General features: G+C 42.5%; 1 protein-coding gene across 1 annotated transcript; it reads right to left on the reverse strand.

Moving 5' to 3' along the window:
* Positions 1-2,011: 2,011 nt before the first annotated feature.
* On the reverse strand, positions 2,012-22,494 carry LOC141104420 (serine protease ami-like). The gene is made up of 6 exons (XM_073594054.1): positions 22,337-22,494; positions 20,385-20,541; positions 18,631-18,769; positions 11,081-11,338; positions 3,798-4,752; positions 2,012-2,791 (listed from the first exon to the last, which is right to left on the reverse strand). Exons 1-5 carry the CDS (start codon positions 22,392-22,394, stop codon positions 4,564-4,566), a joined length of 801 nt encoding a protein of 266 aa, XP_073450155.1. The 5' UTR covers positions 22,395-22,494; the 3' UTR covers positions 2,012-2,791; positions 3,798-4,563.
* Positions 22,495-25,549: the final 3,055 nt, after the last annotated feature.

The following is a 25,549-nucleotide window of genomic DNA, read 5'->3' on the forward strand; positions in this document are numbered from 1 at the left end:
CATAAACTTGCACTTATGATGTTTTTTTGACAAAAAATGTACTAATTAAAACGAAAATCGGACGTTGAGTTCGCGTACGACAAAAATTTGATAGTCTGCACATCCAGCTTTTGTCGGACGAAAAATCAGAATCGGCTATCGAAAGCACCGTACTTACGATCCAAAACTCGTCAGATCGTTCATCGGACGAAATGTGTACGGGCCCCTAAATCTTTACTTTTTTAGTTCAGTTCCACATTAACCCCCCTAACGGTATTCCCGAGTCTGGCTTGGGGTGGATTTTCAATACCGAAAACGTTAACCCCGAGCCAGACTCGGGATCGTATCGCAGGATCCTTGTAGAGCAGTGGTTCTCAACTCCGGTCCTCAGGACCCACTAACAGGCCAGGTTTTATTTATTACCTTGGAGAGATGCAGACCAGAAATATTGCAATCACTGAGCAGCAAATGATATCACCCGTGATGTATTTCAGTTATCTTGCAAACCTGGCCTGTTAGTGGGCCCTGAGGACAGGAGTTGAGAACCACTGTTTTAAAGGTTACTTACCTTGTCCCCTGGATCCTGTGATGTCTCCCCGCTGTGACCTGCGAGCCGCCGTGTCACGCTCAATTCACAGTGCCGAGCTCCGTTCACCATGAGCGTTGCGACGCACGGGGACGGAGTTTGGCTCCAAATTCATAAAGTAAAACACACAGTATAGATACAGTATACTGTAATCTTACAGATTACAGTACTGTATCAAATAATTACACATCCCCTTTGTCCCTAGTGGTTTGTCCCATGCCCTGCATGCAGTTTTATATTATAAAAACTGTTCTTTCTGCCTGGAAACTGGAGATTATCCATAGCAACCAAAAGCGTCCCTTTACATCAAAAGGGGTTTTAGACCAGCTAGAAAACAGCGATAATAAATTAGAATCACTCGCAGAATTCAGCGATAGTGATTTGTGGGGAGATCCGTCATCAAACACTGAAAAGTAATGACAGCGACAATTCTGCAACTGAGCAAATTTTAGTGTTTTTGATTTGATTACATTATTGAATAATTTTTATTATTATTATATTATTATTTGGTATAATTATTTATAGTTATTTATTATATTATAATTTGTGATTTCGTTTTTCAAACTTTATCATACCTGGGATGTCTATTAGACTCTGGTTTGGACAGATTTATGTGTGTTATTCCTAAGAATTACAGGCCTACAATATAAAACGCCAAATTTCCATACAAAATAATTGTACCGCTTTCAGCACCTAAAATCTGAAATAATCATACCACCAGGGAGGTTAAGACAAAAAAAAACAAAAAGGCTCTAAAAAACAACGATTTGGTTTTATCTGTATGTTCTACTTTATATGAGGATTAATACCTTTTTTTAAATCTGTTGTACAAACTTTGTATGGGGATCTGTCACAAGGCTAAATACTTGTCACCTCTGATTAATTATCTCCTACTGACAGACCTCATACCATGCACTGCTTATAGAAAAATAGTGGTTTCCAGCAAAATCAGACTATACTCACATTCTTTTTGCTTCTCCACTGATAATCTATATTGTACACTTGCCTATAGGTGATCTTCTAAACTATAAAATAACAAGCAAAAAAATGGCATAGCTGCCACCAATGCTGATAGTTTGTGTCATACAGTTTGGATAGGCTGCTACCCTAGCAAATGACAAGGAAAAACTGAAATGCTGTCAAAAAATGTGCTGTCATCTTGTCTGGGGGCGACTGAAACAGCGAGGACAGCAGGGAAGTGAGAGAGTGGGAGTGGCTGGCTGAACCCTCCAGTGATCAGGAACGCCTGATGATGAGATTGAGTCTCACTCACCAAGCATTTTGTATATCTATACAATAGTTTTGACCAACAAACAGAAGTGGGGTAATCCTGTGGTGCTTTATGCATTGACATATCTCCTTAAATCAGGTCTGTCCTGACAGTATGGTCACCTGCTGACTTGACACCATGCACAGGCAGCTTAACTCTTCAATAAGACACAGAAGTTGAATCCAGTACAATTTTACTTCAGCTAATTTCACTACAGAGGATATTTTTCCACTCTTTTGAAGTGTAAGAAGACAATGAACACTGTTTCTGTGAATAACTAACACAGACTGCGGGAACATGGAAGAAGTGGGGAGGGTCTTGCTAGGACTAAACTAACTAGCACTAAACAGGAGGTGAGGTCATAGAAAGATACAAAAATCACATTAGTGAACAAGTTGTAGCCCAAATCACAAAAAAATACATGGAAATACAGCAGAACCGAGGTCATTGAAATATTGTATTCTTGCACTCCGGGCATTCATCCTTGGGCACATACTTCCCTAAATGTTCTTAGTGCTAGGTGCACCATCCAGCCTGCCCAGCTGCAGCAGCTGTCAGCCTCTCATAGCGTTTGACAAGCTGCCGGTGACTAGGCTGTACGGAGCACCTATGTCCTCCGCAGCAGCTAAACATCAGAGCCCCATAGCACCAGGGCTAAACACCCAGTGTACATGGAGCCTAAGGCTGGTCATATACTATACAATCTGATTGTACAATCTCCTTTTGCCAAAACTATGTAATATGAGGACAAACCTAAACAATCCATGTTATTAATATTAAATCAAGCAAGCCCTTACATCACATAGTTGTTATGTTAGATATAAAGCAGATTGTATAATCAGATTTAGCCTAACAGTTTAGAAACACTTGCTGGCTGTTTACAGTAGAGGGTTGCCAGGCTGCCAAAATTCTGTTGTAATTGAATTATGGCTATGATTTAATTGAATGTTAACCACCTCAATACAGGGCACTTTCACCCCCTTCCTGCCCAAGCCATTTTTCAGTTTTCAGCGCTGTCGCACTTTGAATGACAATTGCGCGGTCATGTTACACTGTACCCTAATGAAATTTTTATCATTTTTTCCCCACAAATAGAGCTTTCTTTTGGTGGTATTTGATCACCTCTGCGGTTTTTATTTATTGCGCTATAAACAAAAGAAGAGGGACAATTTTGAAAAAACACAATATTTTTTACTTTTTGCTATAATAAATATCCAATTTTTTTTTTTTTTTTAACAAATTTTTTCCTCAGTTTAGGCCGATACGTATTCTTCTACATATTTTTGGTAAAAAAAAATTGCGCTAAGCGTATATTGATTGGTTTGCGCAAAAGTTATAGCGTCTACAAAATAGGGGATAGATTTATAGCATTTTTATTATTTATTTATTTTTTACTAGTAATGGCGGCGATCTGCAATTTTTATTGTGACTGCGATATTGCGGCGGACATATCGGACACTTTTGACACATTTTTGGGACCATTCACATTTATACAGCGATCAATGCTATAAAATTGCATTGATTACTGTGTAAATGTGACTGGCAGGGAAGGGGTTAACACTAGGGGGCGCTCGAGGGGTTAATGTATTACCTAAGGAGGTGATTCTAACTGTGGGGGGAGGGGACTGACTGGGGGAGGTGACCGATCGCTGTCCCTATGTACAAGGGACACGCCATCGGTCTCCTCTCCTCTCTGACAGGACGTGGATCTGTGTTTACATGCACAGATCCACGCTCCTGCTCTGTTACCCGGCAATCGCGGGTGCCCGGCGGACATCGCGGCCGCCGGGCACACGCACCGGGTCCCGAGCGACGCAGCGGGCACGCGCGCGCGCCGCCGGCGGCGCGCGCGCGCCCCCTAGTGGCTCGGAAGGCGAGGACGTCATATGACGTCCTCCCAGAACAATAGAAGCCTCGTCCAGCCGTCATATGACGGTGGGCGGTGGCTTAGCGGTTAAAAACAAACTTTTCCCCGATGCTTATAGATACAGAGGTAAATGAAGGTCTGTTTTAAGACTCATTCACACGGACATTGACATACAGTACAGTACATGCAGATATATGAATTTATATGCTTTTATTGGACACTTCTAAATCCACATAATGATTTTAAATGATATAGTGAACACTGTGCCTTTACTTGCATTTACTTACATTCAAGTACATTCAGTTTAATTTAGAAAAATTAAAAATCTATACATTTTTGAAAGTATCTAAATGCTTTTTAACACATGTAAATGCAAAGTTTGTAGGGAAAATTTTGTATGATAGACCTAATGCATGTAAACCCATGTTAATTTTACATATAAATGCAAAACAAACATTATACTTCCCAAATACATTTCTCAGGAGGCCTGTGTAAAGAAAGCCTTAAAATACCTTTACTGCTTTTTCAGAATATGCTAATGCTTTAGTATGCATAGTCTGGACACAGGTTCACTTTAAGGAAAACAGATAAAAAAAATACATTTTATCATGGTGGGCAAAATCAGCTTTATAGCAACTGAATTATGTGAACTTTGTTGCTTTGCCAATGACTTGGAACCATTTCTGTTTTTAGTTTTAGTCTTACAGATGCATGTATGTATTATGCTCACATGCAACATAACAACAGTGAAGTTAAGAACAATAAACATAAATGAACATTTGGAATAAACAGTATATAATACTTTTATCAGGTAAAACAATTAACATTTATAATTTGTACTGTACTACATTTCGTTGTTGTTTAGGACTTGATTGTTGTAGCAGAAGGACTGCATAGGGTGGCATTATGCATGGTTTCTTCTATAAATCTTCTATAGGGATATAAACGGGTATAGATGCCTGGCCGTCTGGCATTACCACAGACTCTAAATCCAGACGACACTACAGCCTCCAGCACTCCAGAACACACCAAGGGACCCCCGGAGTCTCCCTGAGGGATTGAAAAGTGATTGATTTACTATTATTTAAAGTGTACTTTTTGCAAGTGTTAGACTTCAAAACATATAAGGCTATTGTTAGGTTTGAGAGGAATCTTGCATGAAAATGCAAGGTTGGTTTTTTAGGAGCTCTCTGAAAAAAAACAACAAAAAAATACATACCTTAGGTCCTAGCTCTGGAGAGCTAGTGACATCACTGTTCCTCGCTGATGTCTTCTAGAAAGCTGGGTGCTCATAATCCCACATGAATGCACTCTTGCATGGTGCTGGAGCAATTTCTTAAAGGATTATGAGCACCTTGCTTCCCTAGGTGGCTGCCGTATAGAACAGTGAGGCAACTGGCACATTCAGGGAACAGATGTAGGGCAGAATCAAGGTATTTTATTCCATTTTTATTTAAAGTGTTGTTAAGCCCCAAAACAAAAGTGTAATATATTACAGCTTACAGCTTTATACAGTATGTGGTGGCTGCATTAGTTTATTCTTTTTAGGCTTTTCCCCTATTATTTTCCGGTCTTAGGGTGTCTCCACACTGGATGGAAAGCAATGAAGACACCCTTGGACAGCAGCATTTTCAATCTGGAGATAGGGTAGCATTAGGGCCCTTTCACACTGATATGTTATTCCTGCGTTTTTTCCTTGCCAGAAACTAGTAAACTCTTTTTTTTCACTTGTACCTACAGGTAAGCCTATAATAAGGCTTTCCTGTAGGTACCATGAATATCTCCTAAACTTGCTCTTTTAGATATTCACACTGCATGCAGCTGGTGATGTCATCGGTGCATGCACTCTGAAGAAACGGCATGCCCGTGCTGTCTCTTCATCGTGCCATGGTCCGTGACTCCCATATGCATGCGCGGGAGTAACGTCATTGCGGTGCGGCCAAACAGGTGGGCGGAACCCGCGAACCTAGAAGGAAGACTGGGTGAAGATGGAAGCCCTCTCAGCAGTGACAGCATGATGCTGGAGGGCTTTGTTCTAAGGTAAGTATTTCATAGTGTGCTTTTATGTGATGCATACTAGCACATTATGCCTTTTCCTTGCAGGGGTTAAAATTAAAAAAAAAAAATGTTTGCAGTTTACCACCGCTTTAAATCCTATGGGACTCTTCACACCACTACGTTACAGGTGCAGTGCGTTTTGAAAAGTCCTGCATGCTGCATCTTTGGTGTGGTTTTGAAAACCACACCAAAAACACAGCTTCCCATTGGAATGAATAGAAATCGCTGGTAAATCGCTGTAAAAACGTACTGCGATTTGTGTTTACGGTGCTTTATTGAGTCAATTTTTTGCAGGTGCAGGCAACCCAAAAGCCCACCAGAAACACACAGGAAATGCATCTGAAACAACGCCCTCTGACCTGAGGGATGAAGGGGAGACAGATCTCCTATCACAATTTGGATTAGCAGCAAGGATGGGAAGTGTTATCATAATGGGGGATTTTAATTATCCAGACATAGACTGGGTGGAGGGAACTGCGCATTCATGTAAGGCTTGCCAATTCCTAAATGTCTTGTAGGAGAATGTTATGGGTCAGATGGTAGACGCACCAACTAGAAATAAAGCGTTACTGGATCTACTGATTACCAAAAATACAGACCTGATCAAGGATGTGGCAATACGGGGCAATTTAGGTAACAGCGATCACAGGTCAATTGGCTTCAGTATAAATCACACAAATAGGAAACATAAGGACAAAGACACTGAATTTCAAAAGAGCCAACTTTCCTAAACTACAATCCTTGCTAGAAGGCATAAATTGGGATAAAATCTTAGGAACAAAGAACACGGAGGAGAGATGGGTTTGCTTTAAGAGCATATTAAATAAGGGCATTAGCCAATCCATTGGGTAATACATTTTAAAGCGCAAACAAAAGTCCTGGATGGCTTAACTCCAATGTAAAAATGCATATAAAAGCAAAAGAGAAGGCCTTCAAAAAATACAAGGTTGAGGGATCATCATCAGCATTCAGACTTTATAAAGAATGCAACAAGAAATGTAAGGGTGCAATAAGGACGGCTAAGGTAGAACATGAAAAACATAGCGGAGGAGAGCAAAAAAAAAATCAAGAAATTCTTTAAGTATGTAAACAGTAAAAAAGGTAGGACAGACCATATTGGCCCCATAAAGAATGAGGAAGGTCATCTGGTTACAAAGGATGGGGTGATGGCTAATGTATTGAATTTAATTTCTCAATCTTTATGAGGGAATCGGGGGCTTCGGTAACCAAAACTGCAGTGTTTATTCTCACGACACATCACAGGAAGCACCTCCATGGTTAACAGAGGACAGAATTAAAATTAGACTTGGGAAACTTAACATTAATAAATCACCGGGACCAGATGGCTTGCACCCGAGGGTACTTATGGAACTCAGTCAAGTAATTGCCAGACCATTGTTCCTAATTTTTACTGACAGTCTACTGACTGGAATGGTACCAGCTGAATGGAGAAAAGCCAATGTAGCACCAATATTTAAAAAGGGCCCAAAATACATCCCTGGGAATTACAGACCAGTTAGCCTAACATCAATAGTATGTAAACTCTTGGAGGGGGTGATAAGGGACTATATACAAGATTTTAGTAATGAGAATGGTATCATTAGCAGTAATCAGCATGGATTCATGAAGAAGCGCTCTTGCCAAACCAATCTATTAACCTTCTATAAGGAGGTGAGTTGCCATCTAGATAAAGAAAGGCCCATAGACGTGGGGTATCTGGATTTTGCAAAAGCACTTGACACAGTTCCCCATAAACGTTTACTGTACAAAATAAGGTCCATTGGCATGAACCATAGGATGAGTACATGGATTGAAAACTGGTTACAAGAGCGAGTTCAGAGGGTGGTGATAAATGGAGAGTACCTGGAATGGTTAGGGGTGGGTAGTGGGGTCCCCCAGGGTTCTGTGCTAGGACCAATCCTGTTTAATTTGTTCATAAATGACCTGGAGGATGGGGTAAACAGTTCAGTCCCTGTATTTGCGGACAATACTAAGCTAAGCAGGGCAATAACTTCTCCGCAGGATGGGGAAACATTGCGAAATGATCTGAACAAATTAATGGGGTGGGCAACTATATGGCAAATGAGGTTCAATGTAGAAAAATGTAAAATAATGCATTTGGGTGGCAAAAATATGAATGCAATCTATACACTAGGGGAAGAACCTCTGGGGGAATCTAAGATGGACAAGGACCTGGGGTTCCTAGTAGATGATAGGCTCAGCAATGGCATGCAATGGCAAGCTGCTGCTAACAAAGCAAACAGAACATTGGCATGCATTAAAAAAGGGATCAATTCCAGAGATAAAACGATAATTCTCCTGCTCTAAGACTCTGGTCTGGCCGCACATAGAGTATGCTGTCCAGTTCTGGGCACCAGTCCTCAGGAAGGATGTACTGGAAATGGAGCGAGTACAAAGAAGGGCAACAAAGCTAATAAAGGGTCTGGAGGATATTAGTTATGAGGAAAAGTTGCGAGCACTGAACTTATTCTCTTTGGAGAAGAGACGCTTGAGAGAGGATATGATTTCAATTTACAAATACCGTACTGGTGACCCCACAATAGGAATAAAACTTTTTCACAGAAGGGAGTTTAACAAGACCAGGGGCGAATCCAGGGGGGGCAACAGGGCAATTGCCCCCCCCCCCCCGAAAATACCAGCCTGATATGTCTCTTGCACTTGCTCTGCCCGAGTCTCTCTCTCACATCAGCCAATCATCGGCACCGAGAGAGCGACTCGTCTAGTGTTATTACGGCTACGCCGCGGCCATACTGACCAGGAGCCCAGAGGAGGTGGGTGGAGCCTCTTCCCTGCACTCGTTGCTAGCGCCTGGGCCGCCTGGCGTCTAGCAACGGTGACGTCAGAGTCACGTCGGACTCGAGTCTCAGACAAGTGACGTCAGTGAGTCATGTCGGACTTGAGTCTCAGACAAGTGACGTCAGTGAGTCACGTCGGACTCGAGTCTCAGAGTCGACGTGACAGGAGCTGGAACCTCAAATAGGGGAACAGTTGTTTCTGCAGTTTAGACAGATAGATAGAGTTAGATATAGTTAAAATGTCCAGCGTCCACTGTCAGTGGCAGAGCGCCAGCATTATTCCTTCTCCGCCCCCAACTTGTGGCAAGTGACAATCCGCAACGTGTGGCAGGTGACGTGGCAAGTGGACAATTCGCAAACTTTGCTCTCAAACTTTGTGTGTCGGAAAATCCGATGTAAAATGTGTGATGGAGCCTACACACGGTCGGAATTTCCGACAACAAGGTCCTATCACACATTTTCCGTCGGAAAATCCGACCGTGTGTATGGGGCATTAGAGCGGCAAGGATATAGAATTCCCTTCCACAGGCGGTGGTCTCAGCGGGGAGCATCGATAGTTTCAAGAAACTATTAGATAAGCACCTGAATGACCACAACATACAGGGATATACAATGTAATAATGACATCACACACATACAGTAGGTTGGACTTGATGGACTTGTGTCTTTTTTCAACCTCACCTACTATGTAAAAAGGCAAAATCATATATGCATTTTTACCTTGATTTTGCTAGAGAGCAGTGTGAAAGAGCCCTTAGGCAGGGTATACTAGAGTTGCCGCCTCATCCCTTTAAACCCGAACACATATGAATTACACAGGTTCTGTGGCTAATTTCATGCAGATAAGGCACCAAGTGAGTTTAATTATCACCTTAATCATCCACAGAACCTGTGTAATTAATGTGTTCTGTTTTAAAGGGATGAGGTGGCAGCCCTAGGGTATACACAAATCAAAATCCGGCTGGTGCAACAGGAACTGTCAAATTTCAATGTGTGTGTACCCCTCTCTGTTCAACAGAACCTGGTTGTTAGATTGGCCCCTGCTACTGTCAATCATAGCTAGTGAGCCAATGAGGAGAGAGCAGGGGACAATGTCCATTCACAGGTCCGCAGCTCCAGAGTGAGCCTGCTCGAGTGCCCCCATAGTAAAAGGCTTGCTATTGGGGCACTTGGCAGGGGGGAGGAGCCAGGACCACCTCACAGAAATGTTTACCATTTTCCAAATCTATCCTAAATCAAATAATATGAATTCCTATGGAGAGACCATCCACTGTTGAAATATATAATAGATGGCTCCTCAAAAGGAATGAACAAGATGCATCCATGCATGTGCAGAAGAAGAAATAGAGTTAAAGTGACATGAAATAATAACATTTCTCCCCAAAAATAATTCATATGCTACTGATTGGTCCTGTAATCTATTTTTCATTAAAACATTCCTTACTGTATTTTTCTTTCCCATTGCAACACTCTCTGTGAGTTTCTGAACCTCTCTTTTTACCCTCACTTCAATGAGGTAAAGCTTAACTTTACAATGAATACCAAATTAAATGTAAGGAAATAAAAAAACAGCATTTTCGCTTGCACATGATTGGATGGTGGAAATTAGCAGAGCTTCCCTTTATATACCAAGCTCTGAAGCAAAAGTGCAGTCTTTTTGCCTTTAGTAAATTAACTCTAGTAAATTTACAGTTGAACACGCAGCAATGCCTATTACCACAGATACTGCATAAGGACTGCTTGCAACCCTAAAACTGAACTAAACCCATTTAAAGCAGAGTTCCACCCAAAAGTGGAACTTCCACTTATACGCTTCCTCCCCCCTCCGGTGCCACATTTGGTACCTTTCAGGGGGGAGGAGGGAATGGGTACCTGTTTTTGACAGGTACCCTTCTCCACTTCCGGGAAACAGCGCCGCAGCACAATTCCTGGGGAAGTTCGGCCCCCTCCTTCCTCCGCCAGGCCAGTTAGAAAGCGCACTTTGCGCATGCGCAGTAGGGAACCGGCTGTGAGCACCTGACAGCCGATCCGAAAACCAGCTTCAGGTGCCGACATCGAGGGAACCCTGGACAGGTAAGTGTCCATATATTAAAGGTCAGCAGCTACAGTATTTGTAGCTGCTGACTTTTCATTTTTTCTAATGGTTTCCAAAAAGTTACAATCAAGGCATGCCATAAAATGATAACTATCACAGTTATTCCTGTGCTTATGTCAGCTCTCAACAGAATTGTCAAGCCATGATATGATTGATGTCATAGCTGATCACATATTTAGCACCATGGCAATTGCAGATCAAACAGAGGCAGATCAAAAGATGGCAGCTTCCTTGGCTGTAAAAGGTTTGGGGGGGGGGGATAGTTCTGCTTTTAAGCCTGTCTGTTGCTGCTGAAAAGAGTTTTATAGTGATGGAGATGCTGCCTGCTCTCTACAGAGAGTTAAAAGCAATTTGTAATCCATTCCCACATACAGAAAGTATGATATTATGATCCAGCACACATTCTTACCTCACATGAGTCTTGTTTTGCAGTCCCTGCACACATCATATTCTCTGTGATTTCATCTTGATAGTAACCCCGGCCATTACAAACTTCTCTGCTGATTACAGGTACCAACACCTCATTCAGCTGGTCCGGTTTCTTCCCTGTGCGCTTTATTTTCCCCCAGCCAGCTACAAGGCATCTGGTATCTGCAGGTATCTTTTTGTCTTCACATTGGATTTGTATGGGTTTCACTTTATCGCTCAGCGTGACATTTACTGCTAGCTGAAAATAAAAAGGTTCAGTCCATATTGAGAATTTCACATTGATATGTCCAGAAAGCTTTCTGTTTATATGTGGCATTGTCAAAAGGAATAAAAGATACAAATATTTCCATATACATGGTGAGCTTGCAGACTTTTTTTGAGAAGCAATGCGCAGTACATTACCATTATATTACACATTGCGGTTCTGATATCAGAGTGTGCAATTTGCTCAATGCCCCCTTCATTTATCCTAGCACCTTTCCTTCTTATTATCTTTTCATTCTCTTTAATTTCCTTTGGGCTCATGGACACAGGGCCTTTACGGGCATTTTATATGCCTAATGTATTATCCTGGTGCTTTCCTGCAACCATAGAGCCACACGTTTTTTTCCCCACAAATGGAGCTTTCTTTTAGTGGTAATTGATCACCTCTGCGGTTTTTATTTTTTGCACTATAAAAAAAGAAAATAGCGACAATTTTGAAAAAAAAAACGCATTATTTTTTACTTTTTGCTATAATAAATATCCCCCAAAAATATATATAAAAAACATTTTTTTCCCTCAGTTTAGGCTGATACGTATTTTTCTACATATTTTAGGTAAAAAAAAGTGTTTATTGATTGGTTTGCACAAAAGTTATAGCGTCTACAAAATAGGGGATAGTTTTATGGCATTTTTATTTTTAATTTTTTTTTACTAGTAATGGTGGCGATCTGCGATTTTTATCGGGACTGCGACATTATGGCGGACACATCGAACATTTTTGGGACCATTGTCATTTATACAGCAATCAGTGCTATACAAATGCATTGATTCCTGTGTAAATGACACTAGCAGTGAATGGGTTAACCACTAGGGGGCAGTGAAGGGGTTAAGTGTGTCCTAGGGAGTGATTCTAACGGTGGGGGGCGTGGCTATGTGTGACACAACACTGATCACCGCTCCCGATTACAGGGAGCGGTGATCAGTGTCCTGTTACTAGGCAGAATGGGGAAATTCTTGTTTACATCAGCATTTCCTTGTTCTTCCTCTCTGTGAGATGATCGCGGGTATCCCTGTGGACAAAGAGTCCGTGGGACCCGCAATTACATTCACGGAGGTCGCGGCTGCATGCACCTGCAAACTGCTTTTTAAAGGGCAACGTACAGGTACATTAATCTGCCTGTACGTGTCCTTCTGCCGACGTATATTGGCGTGAGCCGATCAGCAAGCGGTTAAACCTGGTGATTACTAGTACACCTCACCCTGGTATTTTATCCATGTGCCCTGACCTGTGTGCCTGCATCTGTTCCAGGACCGCTGCCCTGCAGTCGGATCTTTTCCTACCTGCTCTCTCTGTCTCATGTTACCCTCTCCCTGTCCTGTCTTGCTGCCAGCCCTATCTGCTTGATCTCCCGTGTATGACCCTGGCTTGTTACGATCACGATTGTATCCCACACTTATATGTACATTTGGTTTAGTCATTTGTTGAGTGTCGCTGTGGTTTTAGTTGCTGGTTTGTTACACTGTTTGCCATATACTGAACCTGTGCTTGGCATTTTGTGTGCCAGTCCACATATTTCTGGTCACATCAGTCCCTGACATGATACCAAGGCCAGTCCCAACCAGAAGTGGCTGCACAGGGAAGCCATCCTGGTTCTGTCGTTTTGAGGGAAAATGCATCCGGAGGAAGTTATCTATTCTTTCTTTGCTGGTGACAGAGGATAGTGAATACTGCCGCCAGATATTGAAGGAGTGGACCAGTGACCAGCTACTAGAATGTATCCGACTTGCTCATTTCCTAGTTGATCAGGGCAGTATATTGATTGGAGATGTTCATCCTTTGAATCAGGTTTGTGCAGAGTTAGCTTTGTCCAGTACTCGGAAAGGCAGTGATGACTTTTCTCCCCCCTTAAGTATGGATCAGGTTGAATCTCTGGTGTGGTTATTGGAGGATGACTCGGTTTATTTCTTTGAACACTATTCATCATGTTCCCAGCAGGTGTTATTGGAGTGTATTAGGGCACTTTCCCACTCACAGTGCCTGGGCCTCGGCGGTAAAGCTTTTTCGGCCGCTAGCGGGGAGCTTTTAACCCCCGCTATTGCTAAAAGGGTTAAAAGCGCTGGCAAAGCGCCGCTTTTCCCTCCGATTCGGCTGCGCTGCTAAAGCGCCTCAAAGAAGCTGCTAGCAGGACTTTTTTTGACGTCCTGCCAGCGCACCACACCAGTGTGAAAGACCTCGGGCTTTCACATTGGAGTGACAGGAGAGGCGCTTTACAGTCGCTTCATCCTCAGTATTTACTGCCAGGGCCGCTGAAGCAGTACAACTGGTCCTGTTGTACTGGGCCCAGGCCTCATCAGCTAATCAGGGGGGCCCAGGGCAGGTTTATTGTTCATTTCTGCCTAAATGAATAAATTAATTTTATGGGACCACACCCCCACTCCTACCCTGTTCCCCCGAAAAAAAGACCTACCCCGAAAACAACACCTCGGGGAGGGCTGCAATATAAGCCCTACCCTGAAAATAAGCCCTAGGAAAGTTCACGTAAAAAAAATGTAATCTGTTTTGGAAAACGATTATAACAGTATAAGGTGTAGTGTATCTTACTTTGTAACTGTATTATTTAAAATACTTTATTTACAGCGCAGCTGACCCGCCGGAGGTCTTCTCTCCTCCCAGCTGACATCTGCGGCCCTCCCTTCTCAGTGCTGGGAGCGGGCTGACGTTAGTGGGGATCTTGGCTCTTTCCTCTTCCCCTCTCCTCCTGACTGACGTCTGTGGCCCCTCCCTATGCAGTGCTTGGAGCGGGCTGACGTTAGTGGGGATCTCGGCTCTTTCCTCTTCCCCTCTCCTCCTGACTGACGTCTGTGGCCCCTCCCTCTGCAGTGTTTGGAGCGGGCTGACGTCAGAGGGGATCTCAGAGCGGAGAAGAAAACCTCAGACAGGTCATGTGAGCGCCCAGGGGCCCTGTAAATAAGGTATTTTCCATAATACAGTTATAAAGGGAGACACACTACACCTTATACCGGTGTATAATCTTTTTATAAAACGGATTACATAATTTTATATGGACTTTAACCAAGATGTTTTTTTTGGGATTAAAATGATGTCAAAATACTGACTTCTGACCTGACAGGGGGAGAGAAGACAGGGGACACGGAAACTTTAAAAAATATATATTTTATTGTTTTATTCCAGGTTTTTTAGAACATAAATAAGACATCCCCTGAAAATAAGCCCTAGTGTGTTTTATGTAGCCCAAATTAATATAAGACCTGGTCTTATTTTCTGGCAAACACAGTACTTGTTTACCAGGGCTTTAATTACATTTCCCTGGGCCCCATCATGTTAACAGATGGGGCCAGGAGGTGGGAGCAGAGGAGAAACTTTTTTTTTCCATTTTCCGGGCGTAGGTCAGTGCCGCTGTTCCACTGCAGGGTTGGGGGCCCCATCAGGAAGACTGTACAGGGCCCCATGATTTCTAACAGCAGCCCTGTTTACAGCAGAAGAACTTGAAGCATATTATAAATGTAGCACCCTCTAGTGTTGAGAGTTGGTAAAGTTGAGAGTAGGCAAAACATATTTCTGGCCAGAAATAACCTGAGTCACTAACCTGTGTCAAGTGGGTCAGGGTTACTAGAGGGCAGGGCTGGATGACTCATCCTGGCAGCTCTTTGGGGCCCCCCCTTGGTGTCTGGAAGGTTGAAGAACCTTCTAGAACTAGGGAGCGGGGCTTAGGAGGAGCTGCCATGAATATTTATATGGCCTCAGCCAATCCCCAGAAGTGGGCTGGTAGGAGACTGAGACATAAATAGACATGGGACATTCTAGCAAGGGAGTTAAGTGGAAGATGGAGAAGCAGTGCTGAGGAAGGCTGTCGGCCTTTGAGGGACCCCCTACTGGTAAGGGGTTCTCCCTTTGGCCGGGTGCTCAGCAAAGCTGGTCTGGATGGATATTAACACAGGAGGGAGTGGAAGGATTCATGCCGGAGAGGCAGTGGGAAGAAGCAAGGTGAGACAGTGAGTAGATCAGCACGGTGCAGGGACAGACAAGGGGAGAGACTGCCATCTGTAGCAGGCCTCTCTTGAGGAGCGCGTAGTGCCTTCTCACCACCTGTCAATCGCGTCTGAAAAACAATCCACCACAGATTGCTATTTGGAAGGGCAGCAAGGGCTGCCACTAGTGTAAACAGAAGCTGTCCATAGATGGATTAAATTTTGGTTAGTTTAGCATGGACTGGCCAAATTTTGATCCATTTTGATTCCCCTGTTTAACAGAAGTGGACTCTTAGATCAACTTATGTCAAACAGGAATGCAGGAAACTTTTTGTCAATTGGTGGCTGCAGCATTTACAGTATGTGGATGAAGGAATCCATGTGTTTTTTTGTTCAGTCCACTGGCTGAATGGAAAAAAATAACCTGATCGTCCATGGTTAGCTTTAGCCAAAGTCCTTTTCCTAGCTTATTTATGGGCAGGCTGATTATAGCCAAGATGATCTATCGATCAACTTGGGTACAACCAGCATATTGGATTTTTGGGATGCGATTATTGCCAGCAGCTATAGCTAATAATAGTCACTCCCTGCACCCCCCCTTGCTGGAAGAACACTGTAGCTCTGCAGGAAAGATTCCCCCAGCAACACTGACTGTGTTGATGGGAGAATCAATCGATTTTCTTTCCTGCAACCTGTGGGTGTTTTTATAAAACACAGAAACAGGAGCACCTAGGGTAACGAGACACAGAGGATTATATAAAACAATAAATGTTATTTCAGCAGAAGGAAGAGAGAGGGGAGGGCACTGACATAGCGCAGACAGGCAGGGAGGGAGGGGGGAGAGGAGGACAGAGGAGAAAAAGGATAGCTGTGGATGATGGACGCACGTAAACTGACTACAGTGTCAGGGCTCAGCAGCCATGATAAACTAACTTTTGTTTTTATATGACCTACTAAATGTAAGTGCAATTTTTATCTACCTTTTAATAAATCTAAGCAGGATTACACTATGTTGCCCTTTCTTTCCTTCACATACCCCCTGTGAGAACCGAGTATAACTGGAGGGGTACCTCTTCATATGAATGTTCCCTGGGACCTGATTGACAGTATACTCATCCATAAGCTGAAGGGGTGCGGTGCCGTTTCATCTACAAAGGCCCCGACCGGGTTAAGGTCGCAAGCTTATATTAGCTTGCCTTCTGGTAAGCGCACAATTTTATCAGTTTGTCACATTGGTGCGGTGAAGGTCTCATTTATCCAACTGTACTTCATTTGGCAATCAGGATTGTTATCCTATCTCCCCTCATCAGTCCATTTCTTCTGTTGGGACTTATATCTAGACTGTTTTTTCGTTTACTGATTTTGGGACTAATCTTCATGTGATCAATTCCTTATTCACATATTTGATATAATTTAGTAACACTTAAATAGGTATTTTCACTTTATATATCTGTTTACCTATAGGGTAACCTTAAGGTAATCACTATCACAGCGCTGCTCTTTTTTTGATTTCATGATAAACTGTGGTCAGTTTACGGGGGGGGGGCTAACCAGGCAGGATCAGACAGGTATTTCAGGTTTAAAGTGGATGCAAACCCACTCTCATCCTTTCTAAACTACTGCCATAGTGGTTATCTAAAAGGATATACATGCCTCCTGCATGTATCCATACCTGTCAAATATCTCCCCTCTGTCTGTTATGAGACCCGAAAAACTGCAGATTCTGTGGGTGGGTCTGTTGTCCGGAGCTCGGTGGGTGGAGTCGTGATGTCAGTAGACTCCCCGCCCACCTCTACACTCCCCTTGTCAACATGCATTTTCTCCTGTGTATTTCTTATACTGGACTTCTGCTATGATCACTAACATCCAGTCAAAACCCAGAAAAGTCACCACATGACTTCAGCATGCCCAAGGAGGAGGTGATCTGAAGTACACAGAATGCCTCTCTTAGGCTCCTGCATGAGATATGTAAATCACCTGTCACTCACAGCAAGGCCTAAGAACTGACTCCTATTTCTCCGTGTGTCAGTTTTTATCTCACTGAAAAAAGAAAAGAGAACTGCTCAGAGCTGGTTTAACTCTTTGTGGCAAGACTGGACAGAGATGTCATGAAATCCTATACTGTACAAGGTGCAAGCCTTAATTAAATTTTTTTTTTCGGGTTTACATCCACTTAAAGGATGAGCTCAGGTGTGTTCACAACTCCATGTGTCTGCGCCCCCCCAGGAAGCTGACACTCCACAGCGCTAATCACAGACAGTGAGACATTTCCCGATCAGTGCAGCCGTGGATCGGGAAATGTCTCACTGCCTGCGATTAGTGCTGTGGAGTGTCAGCTACCTGGCGGGTGCAGGCACGTGGAGTTGCCAACACGCCTGAGCTCATCAAGTGGATGTAAACCCGAAATTTTTTTAAAATTAAGGCTTGCACCTTGTAGAGTATAGGATTTCATGTCATCTGTGCCCAGTCTTGCCACAAAGAGTTAATCCAGCTCTGAGCAGTCCTGCACAAGCACTGCACTGTATAACATGCTTTAAATGAACAAGATCCTTTTATTTTTTTTTTTTAAGGGTAACAAATGCTTTAGGCCCCTTTTACACTGGGGCAGTGGGGGTGTTGGCGGTAAAACAGCACTATTTTTAGCGCTGTTTTACCGTCGTTTTTGCTGCTGTATTCGGCCGCTAGCGGTGCGGTTTTAACCCCCGCTGGCGGCCGAAAAAGGGTTAAAACCGCTCGCATAGTGCGGCTATAGCCGCGGTATTGCCGCGGTATAGCCGCGCTGCCCCATTGATTTCAATGGGCAGGAGCGGTTTAGGAGCGGTGAATACACCGCTCCTTCACCGCTCCAAAGATGCGGCTTGCAGGAGTTTTTTTCAGCGCACCGCTTCAGTGTGAAAGCCCTCGGGCTTTCACACTGAACAAACAGCAGCGGCTGTTTTGGGTCGGTTTGCAGGCAGTATATTTAGCGCAATAACGCCTGCAGTGTGAAAGGGGTCTTAAGCAACTTTGAACAAAAAGATCAAAAAGATCAGTAATGCATCCTAGTTAAATGGTGGGTGGGGCCAATCACTGCATACTTATGGCTGCCCCACCCAATAAATCTTCTGGTCATTAAATGACATTGGGAGTATGGGCAGATTCATGTTACACTCTAAACATAAGAGAATGTCCATGCATGCCCATATGTTTAGTGTATTGCAAGAGAGGCTGGGACACGTAGTCCAGGAAACTACAGCAACATCACAAGAAAGGGCTGTTCACCTGTTTGTAATACAATCACACATGACAAATTCCAGAAAAACTAGTCAATATGAATGAATAAGCCTTCAAAAATACCTTCAAAAGAAGGAGGTCATGTTCCTTGGTAGTTTTGTTGTACTGAGGATGGATGAACTGTTTCTCAATGCCAACAACCAACCTCCCAGGGTCCAACAGAGAGTTAGTCCCCAGTACAGCCAAAATAGTATTGTTAGCGCTGCAAAGAAAATGACACATACCGTAATTATTTATTTTTATACAGTGAACCTGACAAAACCAGAGCAATAATTGTATCTGATACATTCTGGTAACTATCAAAAGCTGGTGTGAATTAGGGCTTCTTTGAATCTTTTTCTTCCAAATAAGTTACTAAAATTAAAGTGTTACTAAACCCGGGACCCTGCATTCACTATATCTGGTCTCACACAGTACATAGAACATGGAAATGCAATTATTTTAGTAAATATAAACTGCTAAATGCCTTTTCTCATCAGCAGTATATAGCAGTCTTGCGACTTCTATCAGTGTCTGGTTAAAATTTGTAGGAGGAGTTTTTAATCTACTCTGACTGTCCTATGAGGCTGCAGGACCCCTCACCCTCTGGACAGTGCTGATTGGACCTGTGCCGATCACATGCACCCTCCCAAGAAAAACAAACTCTCTAGCAATACACACCTAACTGAGCATGTGCAGAGTGCCTCCAAAGGCTCTGTTTAATCAGGAGATGGTTAGGGGACAGTGGAAGGGGAGGATCAGAGAAGTCAGGATCAAACAGGCCTTTTTACACAATGCAAAGGATTAACCCCTTAGGTTCTCTTCTGTTGTGGGTTTAGTAACACTTTGAATTTAAAAAAAGTTCACAGAAAATGTTATTGTCAAAATGTCATGTTAAAAAAGATTCACCTACCTGTTATTCCCTGTACACAAGGGTAGCATATATTGTAAGTGTGTTGTGTTTGAACTTCAACGTTCTTACATGCATGATAGATCAAATGTTGCTAATGCTGGTTTCAGGGCAATGAAATTAAAAAAACTCAAAGTAGTCAACATAACAGGGACATCATAGCTTTAATTCTCAGTCCACAAAGTGTGGGTCAGAGGTTTTAGTAGTTTAAAGTGATTGTAAAGTCTCATTTTTTTGTGTTAAAAATAACAAACATGTTATACTTACCTCCTCTGTGCCGTGGTTTTGCACAGAGCAGCCCAGATCCTCCTCTTCTTGGGTCCCTCGCGGGCGCTCCTCCCTCCTGTTGAGTGCCTCCACAGCAAGCATCTTGCTATGAGGGCACCTGAGCCAAGCTGCAGCTCCCTGTGTCTATTCAGACGCGGAGCCATGGCCTGGCCCTGCCCCCTTTCTCTCCTCATTGGCTGACTGACTTTGATGCCACTCTGCTGTCTCAACCAATGAGGAGGGGAGTCCCGGGCAGTCGAGACACTGCTGCAACATCGCTGGAGCTAGGCGGACCTCAGGTAATCATTAGGGGGCCTGCTGCACACAGAAGGCTTTTTATCTTAATGCATAGAATTCATTAAGTTAAAAAACCTTCTGCCTTTACAATCACTTTAAGCACTGTCCTCGAGGTTGGACAACAAAGAATCATCTGTCCACAACCCGCAGTCCTACCCAGAAACACAAAAAATTATAGCAAAAATGCCCTTTGTAGAAAGTTGGCAGTTAGTAGGCTTACAGAAAGATGATAGATAGATAGATAGATAGATAGATAGATAGATAGATAGATAGATAGATAGATAGATAGATAGATAGATAGATAGATAGATAGATAGATAGATAGATAGATAGATAGATAGTACTGGTTTATACATTAACCTACTTGTCAGGAACACAGTGTGCCGCACTGATCACCCACTGCGGACTGAGTAAGGCACCACCACATAAATGACTGCCTTCCACGTGCAATGATACCATGTATGGTCTGTTGTGTAGAGCGGACTCTGACCCACCTAAGATCCGACCCCGTGGTCTGCAATCTAAAAGAATTATAAAAGGGTTAGGAATCATGTAAAGATTGTTTCCTTATAAATTAATTCTTCAAGTCAGTAACTAAAGCTGGCCTATATACACTGTGCAAATTGTGTCCAGTTCCTGATAAACCAGATAAAATTGACTTTGTGGGTGACTTTGGCAACCCCATCCTGCCTGACTTCCTTGGATTTTGAAATCGATGGAGCTAGGTGGGAACCTGTCGGCCGAACCATGGGTGCAACCACTGTTCAAGTATTCTGCTGTTAGTGCTTGTCAGAATATAATCGCTCAGTAGGCACATTCATCCATCTGCATTGTATAGAGTGGATGGGAGAATCTGTTAGATTTTCTTCCTTCAGCCAATAGGCTGAAAAAAATAATCTATCAGTGTATGTCCAGCCTACATTTTATATAATAATTGTATATACACTCCTATCACAATTCTAACATGGAAATGTTGGATTTCTGTGACTCAGGAAGCACAACCTACCTGTTGAATGCATGTCCTTTACATTTATTCAGTTATTGAAGCTGATTGCCCCGCAAAGCTACATCCTTTTCAAGTAGGGAGGTGCAGAATGACATAGGACTTTAGTCATTCTGAATTACCGGTAATGACTTTGTCTATGTACCAATGTAAACTTTGACAAAAACATTTGCATGCGTACTGCGTAAAATATCATGGATGCAGATTTTTCTTGTTTTTGTTAACTAAGCTCAGTGCTATGGGAGAATAATTGACCACAAAGCGGCTTTGTGCTAAAGGCCACAATACTGCTGCGCCTGCGCTCATACCCATATAAAACTGTACCCAGTATGGATCTTAATGCAGCATTTTATACACCAGTGTGCAAGAAGCCTGACTTGTGCATCACAGCAAATAAAGTAATACAATCTGGGGCAGTGAAGTTCATTATTATTGAGGTAAAGTCCCTTAAGTCAGCTGAAAATTTCAATGGAACCACATTTAGTTTGTAACCATGTTTAATGGGAAATTATTTATTTATTTATTTTTTACAATCATTATTGGTGCTCCTTCTACACATTTTTTTTTTGGAGGGGTCTCACCACAGACCTGAGACTGTTGCCCTATCTGCCCAAAACCTATCCATGTGTACCCTTAGGTTTGGTTCACAAATACGGGGGCACGGCAGCCCATTCATTTGATCGCAGCCTGCACAGAAACCGCAAGTGCAGTGCGTTTCCCAGTGCGGGATGCAGCTGCAGCGATTTCCAGTGTGTGCGGGTGCCATTAGGATTAATGGCACCCGCACGCATCTCCTGCGTTTTCTGTGTGGGTGGTTCAGGCTGGAATGGGTAAGGACCCGCAATGGGAACTACCCACACAAGTGTGAACCAGGCCTCTGCTACTACTGCAGATGATGATAATAAATAATAGTAATAATAATAACAACAACAATAGCAATACAACAATATATTAATATCATTCATAATAATAATAACAACAACAATATAATAATATTATTAATAATAATAATAACAACAACACAACAATATAATAGTAAAAATAATAATAATAATAATAAACAACAATGACAAAATAAAAATATAGAAAAATATAAAAAAAAAATATAGAAAAATATAGAGTAAACAAATAGCTGTTGTCTGAACAGCAATAAACCATGAAGACAAAAATGTATATTCTATACAAGGTCTAACACACCACACAGCTTGTTTGTAAAGCTTAATAATTCCTCTTCTGTATACACATAATGCATTGTAGAATACCTATGACTAATATACATTTAAGCACTGTGCTTGCAAAAATGTTTTACTTACCATAGTGAGGGATACTCAGCACCAGTAGAAAAACAGATAAGAGTCTGGCTGCAGTCATGTTGGAATGATTCCACAGATTTCTTTCCCCAAGTATATAAGGAGGTGGTAATACCCCCAACAGCTACCTAATTTAACACCTCCTGTGCTGACTTCACATTATCTATTATGTAAACAGGAAACATACAAAACAATAGTATATCAGTGAAGAGTGATAGCAGGAGTATACAATGAAGCCACCAAAGTTCATCCTGAGGGCACTTCTAATACCGTCTCCTATTTAACTTTTTAACTAGCACAACATAGAGGGAAACCAGTAAAATATTTCCAGGAAAATATTCCAGGAAAATACAAGAAATAACACTAATGTACTTATCTGAAAAACAAAATCATGAATAAGCATATTTGGTGTAAAAACACGTAGGTAATGATGATGTATTCTGCTCAAAGAAAGGTAAATGTTAAGTTGTAACATACAGTGCCTTTCAAAAGTATTCACCCCCCCTTGGCTTTTTACCTATTTTGTTACATTACAGCCTTTGGTTCAATGTTTTTTTTATCTGAATTATATGTGATGGATCAGAACACAATAGTCTAAGTTGGTGAAGTAAAATTAGAAAAATATATACATAAAACTAATTTTTCAGAAATAAAAAAATGATAATTGCCATGTGCGTATGTATTCACCCCCTTTGTTATGAAGCCCATAAAAAGCTCTGGTGCAACCAATTACCTTCAGAAGTCACATAATTAGTGAAATGATGTCCACCTGTGTGCAATCTAAGTGTCACATGATCTGTCATTACATATACACACCTTTTTGAAAGGCCCCAGAGGCCGCAACACCTAAGCAAGAGGCATCACTAACCAAACACTGCCATGAAGACCAAGGAACTCTCCAAACAAGTAAGGGACAATGTTGTTGAGAAGTACAAGTCAGGGTTAGGTTATAAAAAAATATCCAAATCTTTGATGATCCCTAGAAGCAACATCAAATCTATCATAACCAAATGGAAAGAACATGGCACAGCAGCAAACCTGCCAAGAGACGGCCGCACACCAAAAATCACGGACCGGGCAAGGAGGGCATTAATCCGAGAGGCAGCACAGAGACCTAAGGTAACCCTGGAGGAGCTGCAGAGTTCCACAGCAGAGATGGGAGTATCTGTACATAGGACAACAATAAGCTGTACACTCCATAGAGTTGGGCTTTATGGCAGAGTGGCCAGAAGAAAGCCATTACTTTCAGCAAAAACAAAACGACACATTTTGAGTTTGCAAAAAGGCATGTGGGAGACTCCCAAAATGTATGGAGGAAGGTGCTCTGGTCTGATGAGACAAAAATTTAACTTTTTGGCCATCAAAGAAAATGTTATGTCTGGCGCAAACCCAACACATCACATCACCCAAAGAACACCAGCAGACTGGGAAACTGGTCAGAGTTGAGGGAAAGACGGATGGTGCTAAATACAGGGATATTCTTGTGCAAAACCTGTACCACTCTGTGTGTGATTTGATGCTAGGACGGAGGTTCACCTTCCAGCAGGACAATGACCCCAAACATACTGCTAAAGCAACACTTAAGTGGTTTAAGGGGAAACATGTAAATGTGTTGGAATAGCCCAGTCAAAGCCCAGACCTCAATCCAATAGAAAATCTGTGGTCAGACTTAAAGATTGCTGTTCACAAGCGCAAATCATCCAACTTGAAGGAGCTGGAGCAGTTTTGCAAGGAGGAATGGGCAAAAATCCCAGAGGTAAGATGTAGCAAGCTCATAGAGACTTATACAAAGCAACTTGGAGCTGCGATAGCCGCAAAAGGGGGCTTTACAAAGTATTGACTTTAGGGGGGTGAATAGTTATGCACATTGATTTTTTTCTGTTATTTTGTCCTATTTGTTGTTTGCTTTACAATTAAAAAAAAAATCTTCAAAGTTGTGGGGATGTTCTGTAAATTAAATGATGCAAATCCTCAAACAATCCATGTTAATTCCAGGTTGTGAGGCAACAAAACATGAAAAAAATGCCAAGGGGGTGAATACTTTTGCAAGGCACTGTATGTATATTTGATAGATCTGTTATCAACCTTTGAATTCCTATAGCATAACGTTTTTCATGCTATCAGTAGGCTGGCCATACATTATCCAATTTTCTTTCCTTCATCTACGGGTTGAAAGAAAGAAAACTGCTAGATTCTCCCTGTTGCTGGGGGAATCCCTCCTGCAATGTTATTGTGCTCTGCCAGTGAGGAGTGCAGGGAGCCTTCCCCACCGGCAGAATACAATGATGGCAAGAAAAAAAAACAACAGGCCGGTTGTACTATAGATCGACTTCAGTACAACCAGCCTGCCCATTCAGCAGGAACCAGACGAATTTCAATCCATCTATGACTGGCTGCCTTAAAGTGATATTAATGACTCGTTTTTTTTTTTTTTGTTAAAAATAACAAACATGTTATACTTACCTGCTCTGTGCAGTGGATTTGCACAGAGCAGCCCAGATCCTCCTCTTCTTGGGTCCCTCTTTGGCATTCATGGCTCCTGCCTCCTGTTGAGTGCCCCCAAAGCAAGCAGCTTGCTATGCGGGGACCCGAGCCGAGCCGCAGCTCCATCTAGCCATTCAGACATGAAGCCGTGGCCCAGCCCTGCCCCCCCTCCTCATTGGCTCACTGACTTTGATTGACAGCAGTGTAAGCCAATGGCACTTCGCTTCTGTCTCAGCCAATGAGGAGGGGAGTCCCGGACAGCCGAGTCTCTCGTGCAACATTGGTGGATCGAGATCGGGCTCCAGTAAGGATTAGGGAGGCTGAGGGGGGCTGCTGCACACAGAAGGCTTTTTATCTTAATGCATTCTTCTGCCTTTACAACCACTTTAAGTCTTTTGCAGGGTTCAATTTAGGAACTTCACTAAACATATTATTCAACATATTTACCTACTTTGCTTACATTGGAGGAGTAGCTAGGCTTCATTCCCACCTGAATGATTTGACGCTAGAAGCTACAAAACACTCATCATTGCAAAATCTCTTTTTTTTAAATGGAGTTTGTTCACAAATGAGTGCTCTAGAATCCTGCTGCTCAAAAAAGCACAGAAGAAGATTTGGGCATTTTTTGCCCCTATAGACTTCAAAGGGAGAGCCGAAAAACACGTGTTACACATTTTTGAGGCGCTCCCATAATAAAAGTCTGTTGGGCCATCTTGCTCCAAAGAAACTCCT

The sequence above is a fragment of the Aquarana catesbeiana genome, linkage group LG01, assembly GCF_042186555.1.
Source record: "Aquarana catesbeiana isolate 2022-GZ linkage group LG01, ASM4218655v1, whole genome shotgun sequence".
In the NCBI taxonomy this organism is placed as follows: Eukaryota; Metazoa; Chordata; class Amphibia; order Anura; family Ranidae; genus Aquarana; species Aquarana catesbeiana.

What these genes read in the sequence shown, in the direction of transcription:
- LOC141104420 (XM_073594054.1), bottom strand. Translation starts at nt 22,394, where the DNA reads ATGACTGCAGCCAGACTCTTATCTGTTTTTCTACTGGTGCTGAGTATC. An exon ending in GCTGAGTATCCCTCACTATG is followed by an intron (nt 20,542 to 22,336) that starts GTAAGTAAAACA and finishes TAATTCTTTTAG; the next exon opens with ATTGCAGACCACGGGGTCGG. An exon ending in ATGACCTCCTTCTTTTGAAG is followed by an intron (nt 11,339 to 18,630) that starts GTATTTTTGAAG and finishes TTTTATTTTCAG; the next exon opens with CTAGCAGTAAATGTCACGCT.